This window comes from Bubalus kerabau, chromosome 13 (assembly GCF_029407905.1).
Source record: "Bubalus kerabau isolate K-KA32 ecotype Philippines breed swamp buffalo chromosome 13, PCC_UOA_SB_1v2, whole genome shotgun sequence".
Taxonomy (NCBI): Eukaryota; Metazoa; Chordata; class Mammalia; order Artiodactyla; family Bovidae; genus Bubalus; species Bubalus kerabau.
The window spans coordinates 52,147,043-52,160,968 of NC_073636.1; the positions used below are offsets into that span (position 1 = coordinate 52,147,043).

Below are 13,926 nucleotides of genomic sequence, written 5' to 3' on the forward strand. Positions count from 1 at the left end.
AGAGGGAACTTTGATGTGGAACTCAAGAGAAGATTTTCAAAGTCCTGGTGCCCATTCAACTATGAAAAAGATTTTTGCTGGTGGCATTAATAAAGACACTGAAGAACATTATCTAAGAGATTATCTTGAACAGTAGGGGAAAACATAGGTCATGACTGACTGAGGCAGTGGCTAAAGGGAGGCTTTTGTTTTCGTAACCTATGATGACTATGACTCCATAGACAAGACTGCTATTCAGAAATACCACACAGTGAATGGCCATAACTGTGAAGTAAGGAAAGCCCTACCTAAGCTAGTGCTTCATCAAACAAAAGAGGTTGAAGTGGCTCTGTAAACTTTGGTAATGTGAATGACAACCCTGGTTGTGGAGGAAACTTCAGTGGTCAAGATGGCTTTGTGGAACCTCATGGTGGTGGTAGATATGATGGATGTGGGGACAGTTATAATGGATTTGGTAATGATGGAAGCAATTCTGGAGGTGGTGGAGGCTGTAATGATTTTGGCAATTGCAATAATCAATCTTCAAGTTTTGGACCCATGAAAGGAGGAAACTGGAGGTAGAAGTTCTGGCCCCTATGGTGGTGGAGGCCAATACTTAGCCAAACCATGAAACTAAGATGATACGGTGGTTCCAACAGCAGCAGTAGCTATGGCAGTGGCACAAGGTTGCAGAAGGTTTTAATTACTGCCAGGAAACAAAGCTTAGCAGAAGGAGAGAGCCAGAGAAGTGACAGGGAAGCTACAGGTTATAACAGATTTGTGAACTTGGTCAAGTACAGTGGTGGCAGGGCCCAGCTGCTATAAAGAAGGTATGTTTTAGACAACACTCATGTGTATGGGTGAAAAACTCGAGGTCTGTATTTGCGACTAACTGTTTAACAGGTTATTTCAATTTCTGTTCCATGGAAAGCATAAAGCATTCCAAGAAAGGGTTTTAATGTAGTGGGTTTTTGTGTTTTGTTTTTTTTTTGCACCCATGCTGTTGATTGCTAAATGTAATAGTTTGATCATAATGCTGAATAAATGTGTCTTTTTTATTAAAAATGTGCTGTGCAAAGTTAGTCTTCTCTTAAGCCATTTTGGTAAACAACCCCAATGGTATGAAGCTAGAATTATTTCAGGGTGATGCTTGGTTCCATTTGAAATTTATTCGCAACCTGCTTGGGTAGAGAAGCCATTGTCTTCAGAAACCTTGTGTAGCTGAACTGACAGTTACTGTGTTGTGACCTGGAATTCACTGTTAAAAAGTCACCTAAGCAAAGTCATGGAGGTCTTTGGTTATTAACATAACTGTTGGTATATCCTATGCAATACATCTAAGTTGAATTATGGTACCAGATAAAGCTATAGATGGGGATGAAGCTTGTATTGCTTACAAATTATAATCACCCATTGTAATCTGTAAGCAATAAACTAATATCCTCAAAATAATAAATTAAATTAAAATTAAAAAATAAATGTGGCTCATGAGGTTTACCAGTCAAATAAAAGTAACAGGTGACAAAAATATTTCTAAGAACAAATATTTGTGAAGGAAACAGATAATTCATTTAATCTCTCATTCACTTGATAAATAATTACTTGAGCACATTCTATGCACTAAGCCAAATTGAGTGAATAAACAAGGTCTCTAATCTTGGAAAACACAAGGTAGAAAAGGCAGAAAACGAGCAAGTACAACAATGGTCATATTAGTAGAATTAAAGTAGAATTAAAAATTATGAATACTGCTGTAAAGGAAATGAGAAATATGAAAGAAAACAAGGGGTACTTGTCTGAACTGGCTTATCAGGGAGGATCTCATTACGGCACAGTTAACTGACAAGGTATGTAAAAGGTAAAAGAAACTAGCCCTGAGGTACAATGGCAGGAACAGTCTAGATAGAGGGAACAGCAACCGTAAGTAAGGAGTTTTAGGTAAGGAAGGAGAGTTGGTGGTGGCAGGAGGGAAACAAACTGGGTATCAGAAGGTAAGCAGTGGTCACATCAGGTAGGAGGATCATTAAATCCCATGGGAAGCCACTGAAAGGTTTTAAGAAGGCCATAAATGATAAAATGCATACCCTTAAAAAAGCATTCTAGTTGATATTTAGAAAATGGATTAAGAGGAATGAATGAAAGCAGACAGACTTGATAGGAACATACTGCTGAAGCCTAGATGAGACACTGACAAGCTGGTCTTAGAGAGAAAAGAATGAATAGGCATGTATTTGGTGACAGAACTGATGGGCTGGATAAGAGATTAATGTTAAAAGGAGGTGAAGGAGAGGAAATATCAAAATAACTCCCAGATTTCTTGCTTCAAGTGAAGATGATGTCAGGCAGAGGTACTAAAAATCACGTGAATGGTAGAATATACAACTTTCATAATATCTAGTATAAAATGGAAGGCATGATCATTTTCCTATCTTTACCTTTACTTCTCAGGGTGGCAGTAATAGAAGTAGTAAGAAGTGGTTAGATTAGGGATAGATTTTAAGGGTAGGACTAACAAGACCTGCTGACATATTGTGGCAGACAGACACTAGGGTGGGCCTCATGAGCCCTGCCTCCTCATGTTCAAGTGAGCAGGATCCATGATTTGCTTCTAACCAACAGAATATGGCAAAGATGATGAGATGTCATTTTCATGACCTCTATCCTGCTAGCGGGCTCAGTCAAAAGACTCTCCTTGTGGCCTGGTAAGCAGCCTTACTTCATTTTACTATTGGGAAAACCCTAGTGATAAGGAAGTCTGGGCAGCCTCCAGGAACTATGAGGTGACCTCCAGTTGACAAACAGGAAGAAGTCAGGGCCCTTAGTCTTACAACCACCAGGAAATGGATTCTGCCAACAACTTGAATGAGCTTAGAAGTGGATTCCTCCCCAGTTGAACTCCTAAATTAGAACACAGGCCAGGGAACACTTTGACTGCAGTTAAGCCACACCTAGACCCCTAACCAGCAGATACTATGAGGTAATGATATGTGTTGTTTTAATCTTCTAAGTTTGTGGCAATTTATACAGCAAGAGGTAACTAAACATATACTGAATGGAGTGCGAAAAAACAAGAAGTCAAGGATAACTACAAAATTTGGGGGCTTAAGCAAATAGAAGAATAGACTGGTCATTTATTGAGATAGGGACTTCTGAGGCAAGAAAAGGCTTGGAAGAAAGATCACTTTGGGACGCATGGCGTTTAAGATGCCTATTGGGCAGCCAAAGACTGAGAGGTCAAATAAAGGGGTAGAGATATGGGAACAGGAGACAAATCTTGGAAGCAGATATAAACTTGAAAGTCACCAGCATAAAGGCCAAGATATAACATAAGATCACCGAGAGAATAAATACACACACTCACCAAGGGGACCAAGAGGGCTGAGCCCTCATGCACATCCTCATTTAGAAGTTAGTCAGCTGAAGAGGAACCAGCTAAGGAGGTCGAGAAGGAATGAGCAGTTAGGAAAAAAAAAAAACAACATCAAGGAAATGTACAGTTCTGAAAACAAAGTGAAGAAACTGTTTAAAAGAGGGAGAGACTAGTCATATTAAATATTGGTGAAAGATCAAGTAAGCTGAGGACTAAGACCTGAAAATTTAAAATCCATTCCTTAGTCACACTAGCCACATTTCAAGTGCTCAAAAACATGTGGATAGAGACATGACAGTGCAAACACTGAACATGTTCGTCATGGCCAAAACAGAAACTGTCCACTGGAAAGAAACAGAAGACAGAAAAATGAGCAAAGATGCTGTTGTGGTTCCGCTGCTAAGTCATGTCCGAATCTTTGTAACCCCCATGGGCTGCAAATTTCTCTGTCCTTCACTGACTCCCGGAGTTTGCTCAAACTCATGTCCACTGAGTCGATGAAACTATCTAAACATCTCATCTTCTGCTGCCCTTTTCTCCTTTTGCCTTCAATCTTTCCCAGCATCAGAGTCTTTTCAAATGAGTCAGCTCTTTGCATCAGGTGGCCAAAGGATTGGAGCTTCAGCAACAGTCCTTCCAATGAATATTCAGGGCTGACCTCCTTTCAGATTGACTGGTTTCATCTCCTTGCAGTCCAAGGAACTCTCAAGAGTCTTCTTAAGCACCACTATTCGAAAGCATCAATTTTTTGGCATTCAGTCTTCTTTATGGTCCAACTTTCACATCCACACATGACTACTAGAAGAACCTCAGCTTTGACTCTATGGACCTTTGTCGGCAAATGATGTCTCTGCTTTTTAACACAGAGGTTTGTCATATCCTTCCTTCCAAGGAGCAAATGTCTTTTAATGTCATGGGTGCAATCACCGTCTGCAGTGATTTTTGGAACCCCAAATATAGTATCTATCACTGCTTCCGCTTCCCCCCCCTTCTATTTGCCATGGAGTGATGGAAACAAATGCCATGATCTTAGTTTTTTTTAATGTTGAGTTTCAAGCCAACTTTTTCACTCTCCTCTTTCACCCTCATCAAGAGGCTCTTTAGTTTCTCTTCACTTTCTGCCACTAGACTGGTATCATCTGCATATCTGAGGTTGTTGATATTTCTTCTGGCAATCTTGATTCCAGCTTGTGATTCTCCAGCCCAGGATTTCACATGATGTACTCTGCACAGAAGTTAAATAAACAGGGTGACAATATACAGCCTTGTCATACTCCTTTCCCAATTTTGAACCAGTCAGTTGTTCCACGTATGGTTCTAACTGTTGCTTCTTGACCCACATATAGGTTTCTCAGGTGACAGGTAAGATGGTCTGGAACTCTCATCTCTTTAAGAATTTTTCACAATTTGTTGTCACACAGTCAAAGGCATTAGCATAGTCAATGAAGCATAAGTAGACTTTTTTCTGAAATTCCCTTGCTTTCTCTATGATCCAACAAATGTTAGCAATTTGATCTCTGGTTCCCCTGCCTTTCTGAAACCTACTTTGTTCATCTGGAAGTTCTTGGTTCACATACTGCTAATGCCTAGCTTGAAGGATTTTGAGCCTAACCTTGCAAGCATGTGAAATGAGCATAATTGTATGATAGTTCGAACATTCTTTGGCATCGCCCTTCTTTGGGATTAGAATGAAAACTGACCTTTTCCAGTCCTGTGGTCACTACTGAATTTTCCAAATTTGCTGACAAACTGAGTGCAGCACTTTAACAGCATCATCTTTTAGGATTTTAAATAGCTGAGCTGGAATTCCATCACCTCCACTAGCTTTTTTTTTTTGGTAATAATGCTTCCTAAGGCCCCCTTGATTTCACACTTTAAGTTGTCCGGCTCTAGGTGAGTGACCACACCATCATGATTATCCAGCTCATTAAGACCTTTCTTATATAGTTTTGTGTATTCTTGCCACCTCTTCTGAATCACTTCTGCTTCTGTTAGGTCCATACCATTTCTGTCCTTTATTGTGCCCATCCTTGTATGAAATGTTCCTTTGATATCTCCAATTTTCTTGAAGAGAATTCTGGTCTTTTCCATTCTCTTGTTTTCCTCTATTCTTTTGCATTGTTCATTTAAGAAAGCCTTCTTATCTCTCCTTGGTATTCTCTGGAACTCTACATTCAGTTGGGTGTATATTTCCCATTCTCCCTTGTCTTTTGCTTCTCTTCTTTCCTCCACTATTTGTAAAGCCTCCTCAGAAAACCACTTTGCCTTCTTGCATTTCTTTTTCTTTGGGATGATTTTGGTCACTGCCTCCTGTACAATATTACAAACCTCCTTCCATAAGGAAATCAACTATGAATATTCATTGGAAGGACTGATGCTGAAGTTGAAGCTCCAATACTTTGGCCATCTGATACAAAGATGTGACTCACTGGAAAAGATCCTGAGGCTCGGAAAGATTGAAGACAAAAGGAGAAGGGGGCAGCAGAGGATGAGATGGTTAGATAGCATCAATGACTCAATGGACATGAATTTGAGCAAACTCAGGGAGATAGTGGAGGACGGAGGAACCTGCATGCTTGAGTCCACGAGGTTGCAAAGAGTCATACATGACTTAGTCACTAAACAACAACAAACAATAATCATAAAAAAATAGCATGAAATGTATTCATAGATATCACAAGAAGAGATAAAGCTGAGTATGACCAAAAGGGGAGGGGGACAAGTGAACAATATAAACCAGTAAGGTAATCTTTATCTTTCAAAGCTGAAATGGGAAACAAGGCCACTAGCTCAGAAGGAAAATAGGAGAAAATGTGGTAGAGATCTAAAAAATGAAAAGATAACATGACAGCTGAGCAGGAGAATAAGAGAAGGAATGTGAAAAAATTAATGAAGCATAAACTCCTATAGGAGTCAGGAATTATTGGCATTTCTCTTGAATCTGTACATTCATGTGCTTAGTCACTTAGTCATGGCCAACTCTTTGCGACCCCATGGACTACAGCCTGCCAGACTCCTCTCTCCAAGGAGTGTTGCAAGCAAGAATACTGGAGTGGGTTGCCATTTCCTTCTCCATCTGTACATTGGTATCTTTTGCCAAACTTGGGCAACTGTTACTTCTTCAAATACTTCTTCAGACACACCCAGTTCCTCCTCTTCTTCCAGGGTTCCTCTGGTGACAGAAATGTTAAGATATTTTGTTACAATCCACAGGTCTCTGCAATTCTGTTCATTTTTTAAAATGTTCTATTTTCTCTGTGTTGTTCGGATTAAGGAATTTCTATTCTTCTACCTTCAAGTTCACTGATTCTTTCCTCTGTCCTCTCCTTTCTATTGCTGAGAGAACTGTTGAAGCATTTTATATAATGGCTGCTTTAAAATCTTTGTCAGATAAGTCTAATATATGTGTCACCTTGGTATTAGTATCTCTTGACTGTCTTTTCTCATTCAAGTTGAGATTTTCCTCTTAGCATGTCAAATGACTTTCAACTGAAATCTGAACATTTGGGGTATGATGACGTAAGACTTTGGATCTTATTTAAATCTCCTGTTACAGCAGGCCTCCCCTGATACCACCCCAGGGGAGAGACAGAAGGTCCACTCATTCTTGCTATTACTGCCGGGCCGGGGTAGAAATCCCCACAATGACTCCACTGATGTCACAGGAGTCAGGGAGACCTCATTAATGAATGGTGCAGAAAGTCCCAGCTCTCTAACTGGCCTTCTTTAACCCTACCTTGGTAGGATGGAGAGGGGTGGTTGGAGCACCTCACTATCTCCTAGCATTAAGTGGAAATTTAGACTCTACACTTACACTTTCCAGGCAGGGATACGGGTGAGGCCATAGTTCTTTCTATGGTATTTGGATAGGGTAGAATGGTTATTATCTAAAAGTTTTCTGTCTTGCTAAACTGCCCCTTTCCTGGTCCTCATGCTAGAGAAAACAGGGTTTTCTTGGGTTTTTTCAGCTTGTACCTATTAACATTTCCAGACTGCTGATTTTTTCAACATCAAGGCTGAGAAAATACGAAACAAAAGGAAAATCCTTGGAACTTACCATTATGTCATTCTTTGGTTCTTGGTAAGACTGCCTTCTTCAGAGTTTTCTTATGTTTGTATGTTGTTTTATATAAAATGTCAGGGCTTTTAACTGTACTTACCATACAAAGAACAGGGCAAAACGATCTTCATTTATTTGTGATTTTAAAAAATTTCCTTTTTCATATTCTATTTCTAAAAGAGTTATCTGCTGTGTTTACTCTGTGTGTTCCTTCTAAGTTTGTCTTTAATTCTGAAATTATTTTAAAATTCTTTCCTAACTTCTATCATCTCCTTTCTGAAATGTTCTAGTTCTGGTTATATTGTTCTTTAATGTCTTTTATAATTTTCTTGTATTTTAGCTTATTTTGGAATATTAAGTTATAATATTTATCAGTTTTCTGAATATATTTTTCTATTATGCTTATATATTTGAAGGGGTGTTATTCTATTTATTCTCTTCTTTTCTGTAATAACTCTCCATGAGATTTGACCTTGATATTTTTCTGTTGCTGAACTTTAAGTAAAATTACTTTTTCCTGAACTCTTACAGGAGAAGTTTTATTCAGCTAGTTTTTCTTAATTTCTCAGCTCTCTAGCTCCTCTTCTGTTGTACTGTACTGTCCAACTATCCTGCACCGCACTTGCTGAGGTCTCCTGGCTCTGTTCCCTTCCCAGACTGTTATCTGGATGTTTTTGAACTTTTCCTAGGCTGTCTCTGTCCTGTTTGATGTGAATTCTATTTCCAGCAGCATTTCCTCAGTTTGGGGCTTTCTCCTACAGAGTCTTTGACTAGTTCATTTTGAGAGTTAATAAGTCAGAATCTGCTTCAGCCTCTTCAGATCCTACTACAGAACCCTTGAGCTCATTCCCCTACTAGAATATGCAACATCTTCCCAATTATAGTTGCTGTTCTCAAAGCAGCTTGCTGAGTTTCCCAGTGGGTTTTTAGGTTTACTGTTGGTGGGCCCACTGCTCCCCTCTGCTTACTGTTACAAAGATACTGACAGCACACTGGTCTTATAGCTGTCAATGGCTTACCTCCACCCGTTTGCGTAGATTCCTTTTGTCATAGATGCTGCCCCTGTGTCTTAGTTGTTTTGTGTTTTTTTTTAATTTTATTTATTTACTTACTTTTGGCTGTGCTGGGTCTCTGTTACTGCACAGGCTTTTCTCTAGATGTGGAGAATGGGGGCTACTTTTTACTTGCAGTGCATGGGCTTCTCACCGCAGTGGCTTCTCTTTTTGCAGAGCACAGTCTCTAGGCTGTGCAAGCTTCAGCAATTGTGGCTCCTGGGCTGCACAACTGTAGAGCACAGGCTCAGTAATTGTGGCACACAGGCTTAGCTGTTCTGTGGCATGTGGGATCTTCCTGGATCAGGGATTGAACCTGTGTCTCCTGCACTGGCAGGTGGTTTCTTCACCACTGAGCCATCAGGGAAGCCCTCTGTGTTTTAATTTTTAATGACTATGTTTGGGGGATTCCTTAAAGAATAGATGCTGATTTTTTACAACATTCATTAGCAGAAAATGTTTAGGAAAAGTTTCCAGGGTGCAAAATCCGCACACGAAACTATTTATAAATTTCTACTCAAAGTCAATCTCCATAGCTAATTCCATTGTGAAAATATATTCTCCCTTCAGGATGAGCAGCATGGAACCAGTAAACAGACCTTGAACCCTGGGAAATATTAGAGAATGACATAATTTCCCCGTAGTAAATTATAAATTCAAGTCACTTAACCTACAGAAATGCTAATTAAATTAAAAGGTAAAGCAATCCCTCATTTATCAAGAATTTACTACATGCACCTGAAGCAAATTATGAGATGGTATATGGAAAAGATGAATTACTCCTTATTACAACAATGAATTCTTTTGGACTCCCTTTTTCAAAAATCTAAGAATATGTCCCCAAAAGTCTAGAATAGAACTGTCAAAATACTAACAGAGATTTTCTTCAGGAATGCAATTACTGATGATTTCTTTTCTTTTTACTTATCTCTATTTTAACTATCTTCAAAATGGAAAACTAAGCTTCTTATAAAAATGTTTAAAACAACTTACGCTAGAACCATGTTGTAATCTGAGTGGTTGAACATATATCCGCCAACAACCCACATTATATTTCCATTGACCACAGCTTTGTGAGAGGCTCTGGGGAGCTTTAGGTCAGAATATTCCTCTCGTGTCCAAAATGACTGGTTAGCTGGTACAGGAACTGAACATCCAGGACCTAACAAAATATAACAAATTAGCTTAACAAAATGCAGCTTTCAAATTACTCCATTTCGTGAATTCCCTGGTGGTCCTGACGTTAGGGCTCCACCCTTCCACTGCAGTGGGCACAGGTTAGGGAACTAAGATCCCACATGCCGTGCAGCATGGCCAAAAATAGAAAATTACTGCATTTCAAGTTTTAATCATCTAAATAAATATCTAAAGAATACTTATAGTCTTTCCTTTAGCATCTAAATATCAGACAAATCCCTTTAATTTGCACTTTCAATTTACTCAAGGCTAGTGACCAAGGATAATCTCTAATAAAATGTAAAATCACACACTTGCTACTGAAGACCTGACCATATCCAGGTTAGGATTTTTTAGTAATGAAATACTTGCTAAGCAGCTCTCAGAGGAAAGAGTAGACAAAGGAATTATTAATTCAAATGAAAAATTTTATAGAGCTAAAATGTAAAGACTAGTCCTGAATGTGTTATAAACTATCCATTTCCTGGAAAATCAAGAAACTCCATTTCTGAGAGGTTTGGTTTCTGCTCCAGCAAATTGGAAGTTAGTCAAATACTTCAATTGTTTAACTCCTCAACATAAGCCAAACTGAATAAACTAAAACATTTAAACAAGCATAGTTCTGGAAATTCAAAATAAAAGTGTTCTGAGAAAGGAGTAAATGTATAAAAAATAAATAACTAAATCAGTAACACCTACTCCTTGAAGAATTTGCTAAAGGGGTTGTTTAATAATCTTTATCTGCACTAACTGACTACTTTAGGATTCTACTGCATAACAAACTCCAATTTTCTGTGAATTCATTGAAAGTTTCTGTGGCGAGACCATTATTGTCAGCTCTTGTCCCACATCTCAGCTTGGGTCTCTGCTATGTCTTATGGCTGAGACCAAGTTCTCTAAATTCATGAATGAACTGTGAAGAATATTAAAGTGTTTCAAAACTCTATAAAGAGACCACAACCATACATTTATGAAATTCAAAGATGTGTAAGAAGTTGAATAAAGAGATATGAAAACTTAAATGCCTCCTGATATTTGATTAATATAAATGTTACAGATACTAGGAACAAAGTGAATCTACGATTTATTAAGCTAGAAAGATTCTGTGGATTAAAAGAAAAAAAAAAAAGAAAAGAAAGAAAGACATTCCTACCTTGCCACTCTGAGAAGCAGGAGCATCCTCTGACATCACTTGAATTGCAGATGCCTCGATGAGGAAAACCACAGTTATTTACACAGTGAGGAATGTCACATGCTTCACCTTTCCAGTTTTCAGAACATTCACATTGAACAGTGTTGCTGCTATTACTGATCTTACATTCTCCTCGGCCTGAGCAATTATTTGGACACATGTCAAAACTATAAAAATAGAGGATGGAAATTAAATCAACACAAAGCAACACTGATTAATTTAGCAGAACTTCCTCCTACATAAGGCTTAAGAAATCTCACTATTTAGCCAGTTCACTCACAAGCATAATTGCAGTACTTACCATTCAGCCTAAATGGGGTCACTCAACCCTGCAGAGCTAGGCAAGTAATAAAATAAAATTAAACCTGTTGGATTCTCATAAAAAAGAGACAAGCTAGCCCACAAATGATAAGCATTATAAAACTGCCAAATGCATGCTTACAAGTCTGGACAAGAAAAGGAAAAAACAAACTAACAACAATACACTACCATCCTCATTCCTCTGGATTGTCTCTGAAAGTTTACAGAATTTGTTTAAGATTATTGCACAGATTGGTGTATTGTAAATTTCTTAGTAAGCTAACCTACCTATCTCACATAGGAGAAAAGAGAAAGGCAGTTTAACTTAATACATGAGTTGTGTTGCATAGCAACATGACTTAATTATATTGACAACACTTTGAAAAGACATAATTCAGATTTTAAAAAGGGGAGATAACAGGATTAGAAGATACTAGAAGAGTGTAAGGAACTTAAAAATTTTTTTTTAGCAAAGCATGTCAGAAAATCAGGAATCAATTACAAAAACAAGCTAATTAACATTCATGTGCTATGCTGTGCTTAGTCGCTCAGTCGTGTCTGACTCTTTGCGACCCCATGGACTGTATCAGCTCCTCTGTTCATGGGGATTCTCCAGGCAAGAGTACTGGAGTGGGTTGCCATGCCCTCCTCCAGGAGATCTTCCCAACCCAGGGATCGAACCCAGGTCTCCTGCGTTGCAGGCTGATTCTTTACTGTCTGAGCCACCAGGGAAGCCCAAGAATACTGGAATGGGTAGCCTATTCCTTCTCTAGGGGATCTTCCCAACCCAGGAATCGAACGGGGTCTCTTGCATTCCAAGTGGATTCTTAACTGATTCTACCAGAAAAGCCCAGTTAACATTCATGAAGAAAGTGAAAATGTTAGTCGCTCAGTCATGTCTGACTCTCTGCAACCCCATGGACTATAGACCACTAGGCTCCTCTGTCCCTGGGATTCTCCAGGCAAGAATACTGGAGTGGGCTGCCATTCCCTTCTCCAGGGGATCTTCCCAACCCAGGGATTGAACCTAGGTCTCCAGCAATGCGGGTAGATTCTTTACTGTCTGGGTGTAACATTCATGCCTACACCCAAATGTCAGTTCATGATACATCTATAATAAAATTTTGAAAGTGTCTGTATTCAGTATTTTTATAATCTATGTTATAATTTAACACAATAAACGCACATGCCTACTTTTCAAGCCCAGGCTTGTGATGAGCTGCCCAGGCTGCCAAGTCACAAACCTTGGGCACCTAAAAAACTGAATCACCATACTAATCAAGATAAGGACAGCTTTAAACAGCCTTGAAAGTTTACTGAGACCCTGAGAAAATGTGCAAGAAAAAGAACCTAGCATAAAGGTTATACAGGGGGGTCATTAGCTATACCAGGAGTTGTCAAATATATTATGTAAAAGGCCAAATAATATGCATTTTAGGTTTTGTGGGTCACAGAAGTTCTTATCACAGATCCCACTGCCTATGGAATTTTATGAATTTAAATACTTATGAAAATAAACATTAGAAGGAAAAAAGGGAAAAGACAGAGTAAGCCTCTCTCCTACCACAACAAATTCCAAAAGGTGCTCAGAGTCTGTGGTCTACATTTCCTTTGTCATCAATGGGCCAACCTCTTAGTACGTGAAAACTACTAATGTTTGTTAAATTGCACTTAGCCAACTCCTCCAATGTTTTTATCCATTAGCAGGAATGGAGAAGTCTCTCTTTTTCAGGAGAAACTCAACAGCAGCAAGACCTGGGTTGCAACTGCTGTCCCACAACTTTGACAATTTACTTTACCTTTTCCTGCCAGTTTCTTCATTTATAAAAGAAGTAGAAAAACAGTGTCTGTATCTGGTTTTTAAAAGAACTTTAAATGAGAAAATTCATGCAAACTGCTAGCACAATGCGTGGCACACTATAAACCTTCAATATATTAGTCATTATTATTGTTAAAACAAAGTATACAGTCTTCTGAAAAAATCACAAATACTAAACTTAAATATCTTACTTGTAAGTGATATTAAATCCAGTCAAGTTATAAGCAGCATCACTAAAAAAATGCAGCAGGGCATAACCTGATGTGGCAACAACCTCTGGGACAGTCTCATTGCCGTCTCTCTCAGGAACAATGAGGCCGCTGAAATGAAAACACATGTCTTATAAAGGGAAGTACGAGCAGAGACACATTATATGGTGATGGACACAAGTTCAACCGGATTTCACTTTTATAATTTGAAAAGTCACTTCTAGGAAGAAAGGTAAATTCCTATGATAAACACACAGGAACAGATCTGAATCTTTTGCTGGGCTCTCCTCTATTCTAGGGTGTATTTCTAATGAGATTTGAAATCAGTGACCCTATTCTTTTTTTAGTAAAATTTTTTATAATATTCCTCTGAAAAACTGAGTAAACCTCTACAATCACAGAATATAACAAACTTTATTAGCTGATGGATACTAAACATATACCACGAAAGACGTGAAAAGTAAAAATAGAAATAAAAGTCTGATATACAAACACCCATAATCCCAATACTATTAGCATTCTGATGTATTTTATTTGCCTAACTGATGCCTTATTACACCTTATATTCTATTCTTCTAAGTAACAGTCCATAGTCTTTCTACATCTCTAACTCCCTCAGAGCTTTTAGAACCTTACTCTGAGCTCAACACACAAGAGTATCTGTTGGGTCTTTGTAAAGAGAAAGAACTACTGAGTCTAAGGGTCTAAATGACGGTTTTAAAGCTCTCAATCCATATACCAACTTGCTTTCCAGAAGAGAGATGCTGAC

General features: G+C 38.5%; 1 protein-coding gene across 2 annotated transcripts in view; it reads right to left on the minus strand.

Annotated features, from left to right (window-relative positions):
- Positions 1-13,926, minus strand: part of ATRN (attractin) — a 189,079-nt gene that overhangs the window by 105,812 nt on the left and 69,341 nt on the right. For both annotated transcript variants that reach the window (XM_055544325.1, XM_055544326.1), the window contains exons 4-6: positions 13,140-13,268; positions 10,791-10,996; positions 9,455-9,623 (exon numbers count right to left, since the gene is read on the minus strand). In XM_055544325.1, the coding sequence (XP_055400300.1) occupies positions 9,455-9,623; positions 10,791-10,996; positions 13,140-13,268 (504 nt within the window). The remainder of the gene's footprint in view (positions 1-9,454; positions 9,624-10,790; positions 10,997-13,139; positions 13,269-13,926) is intronic.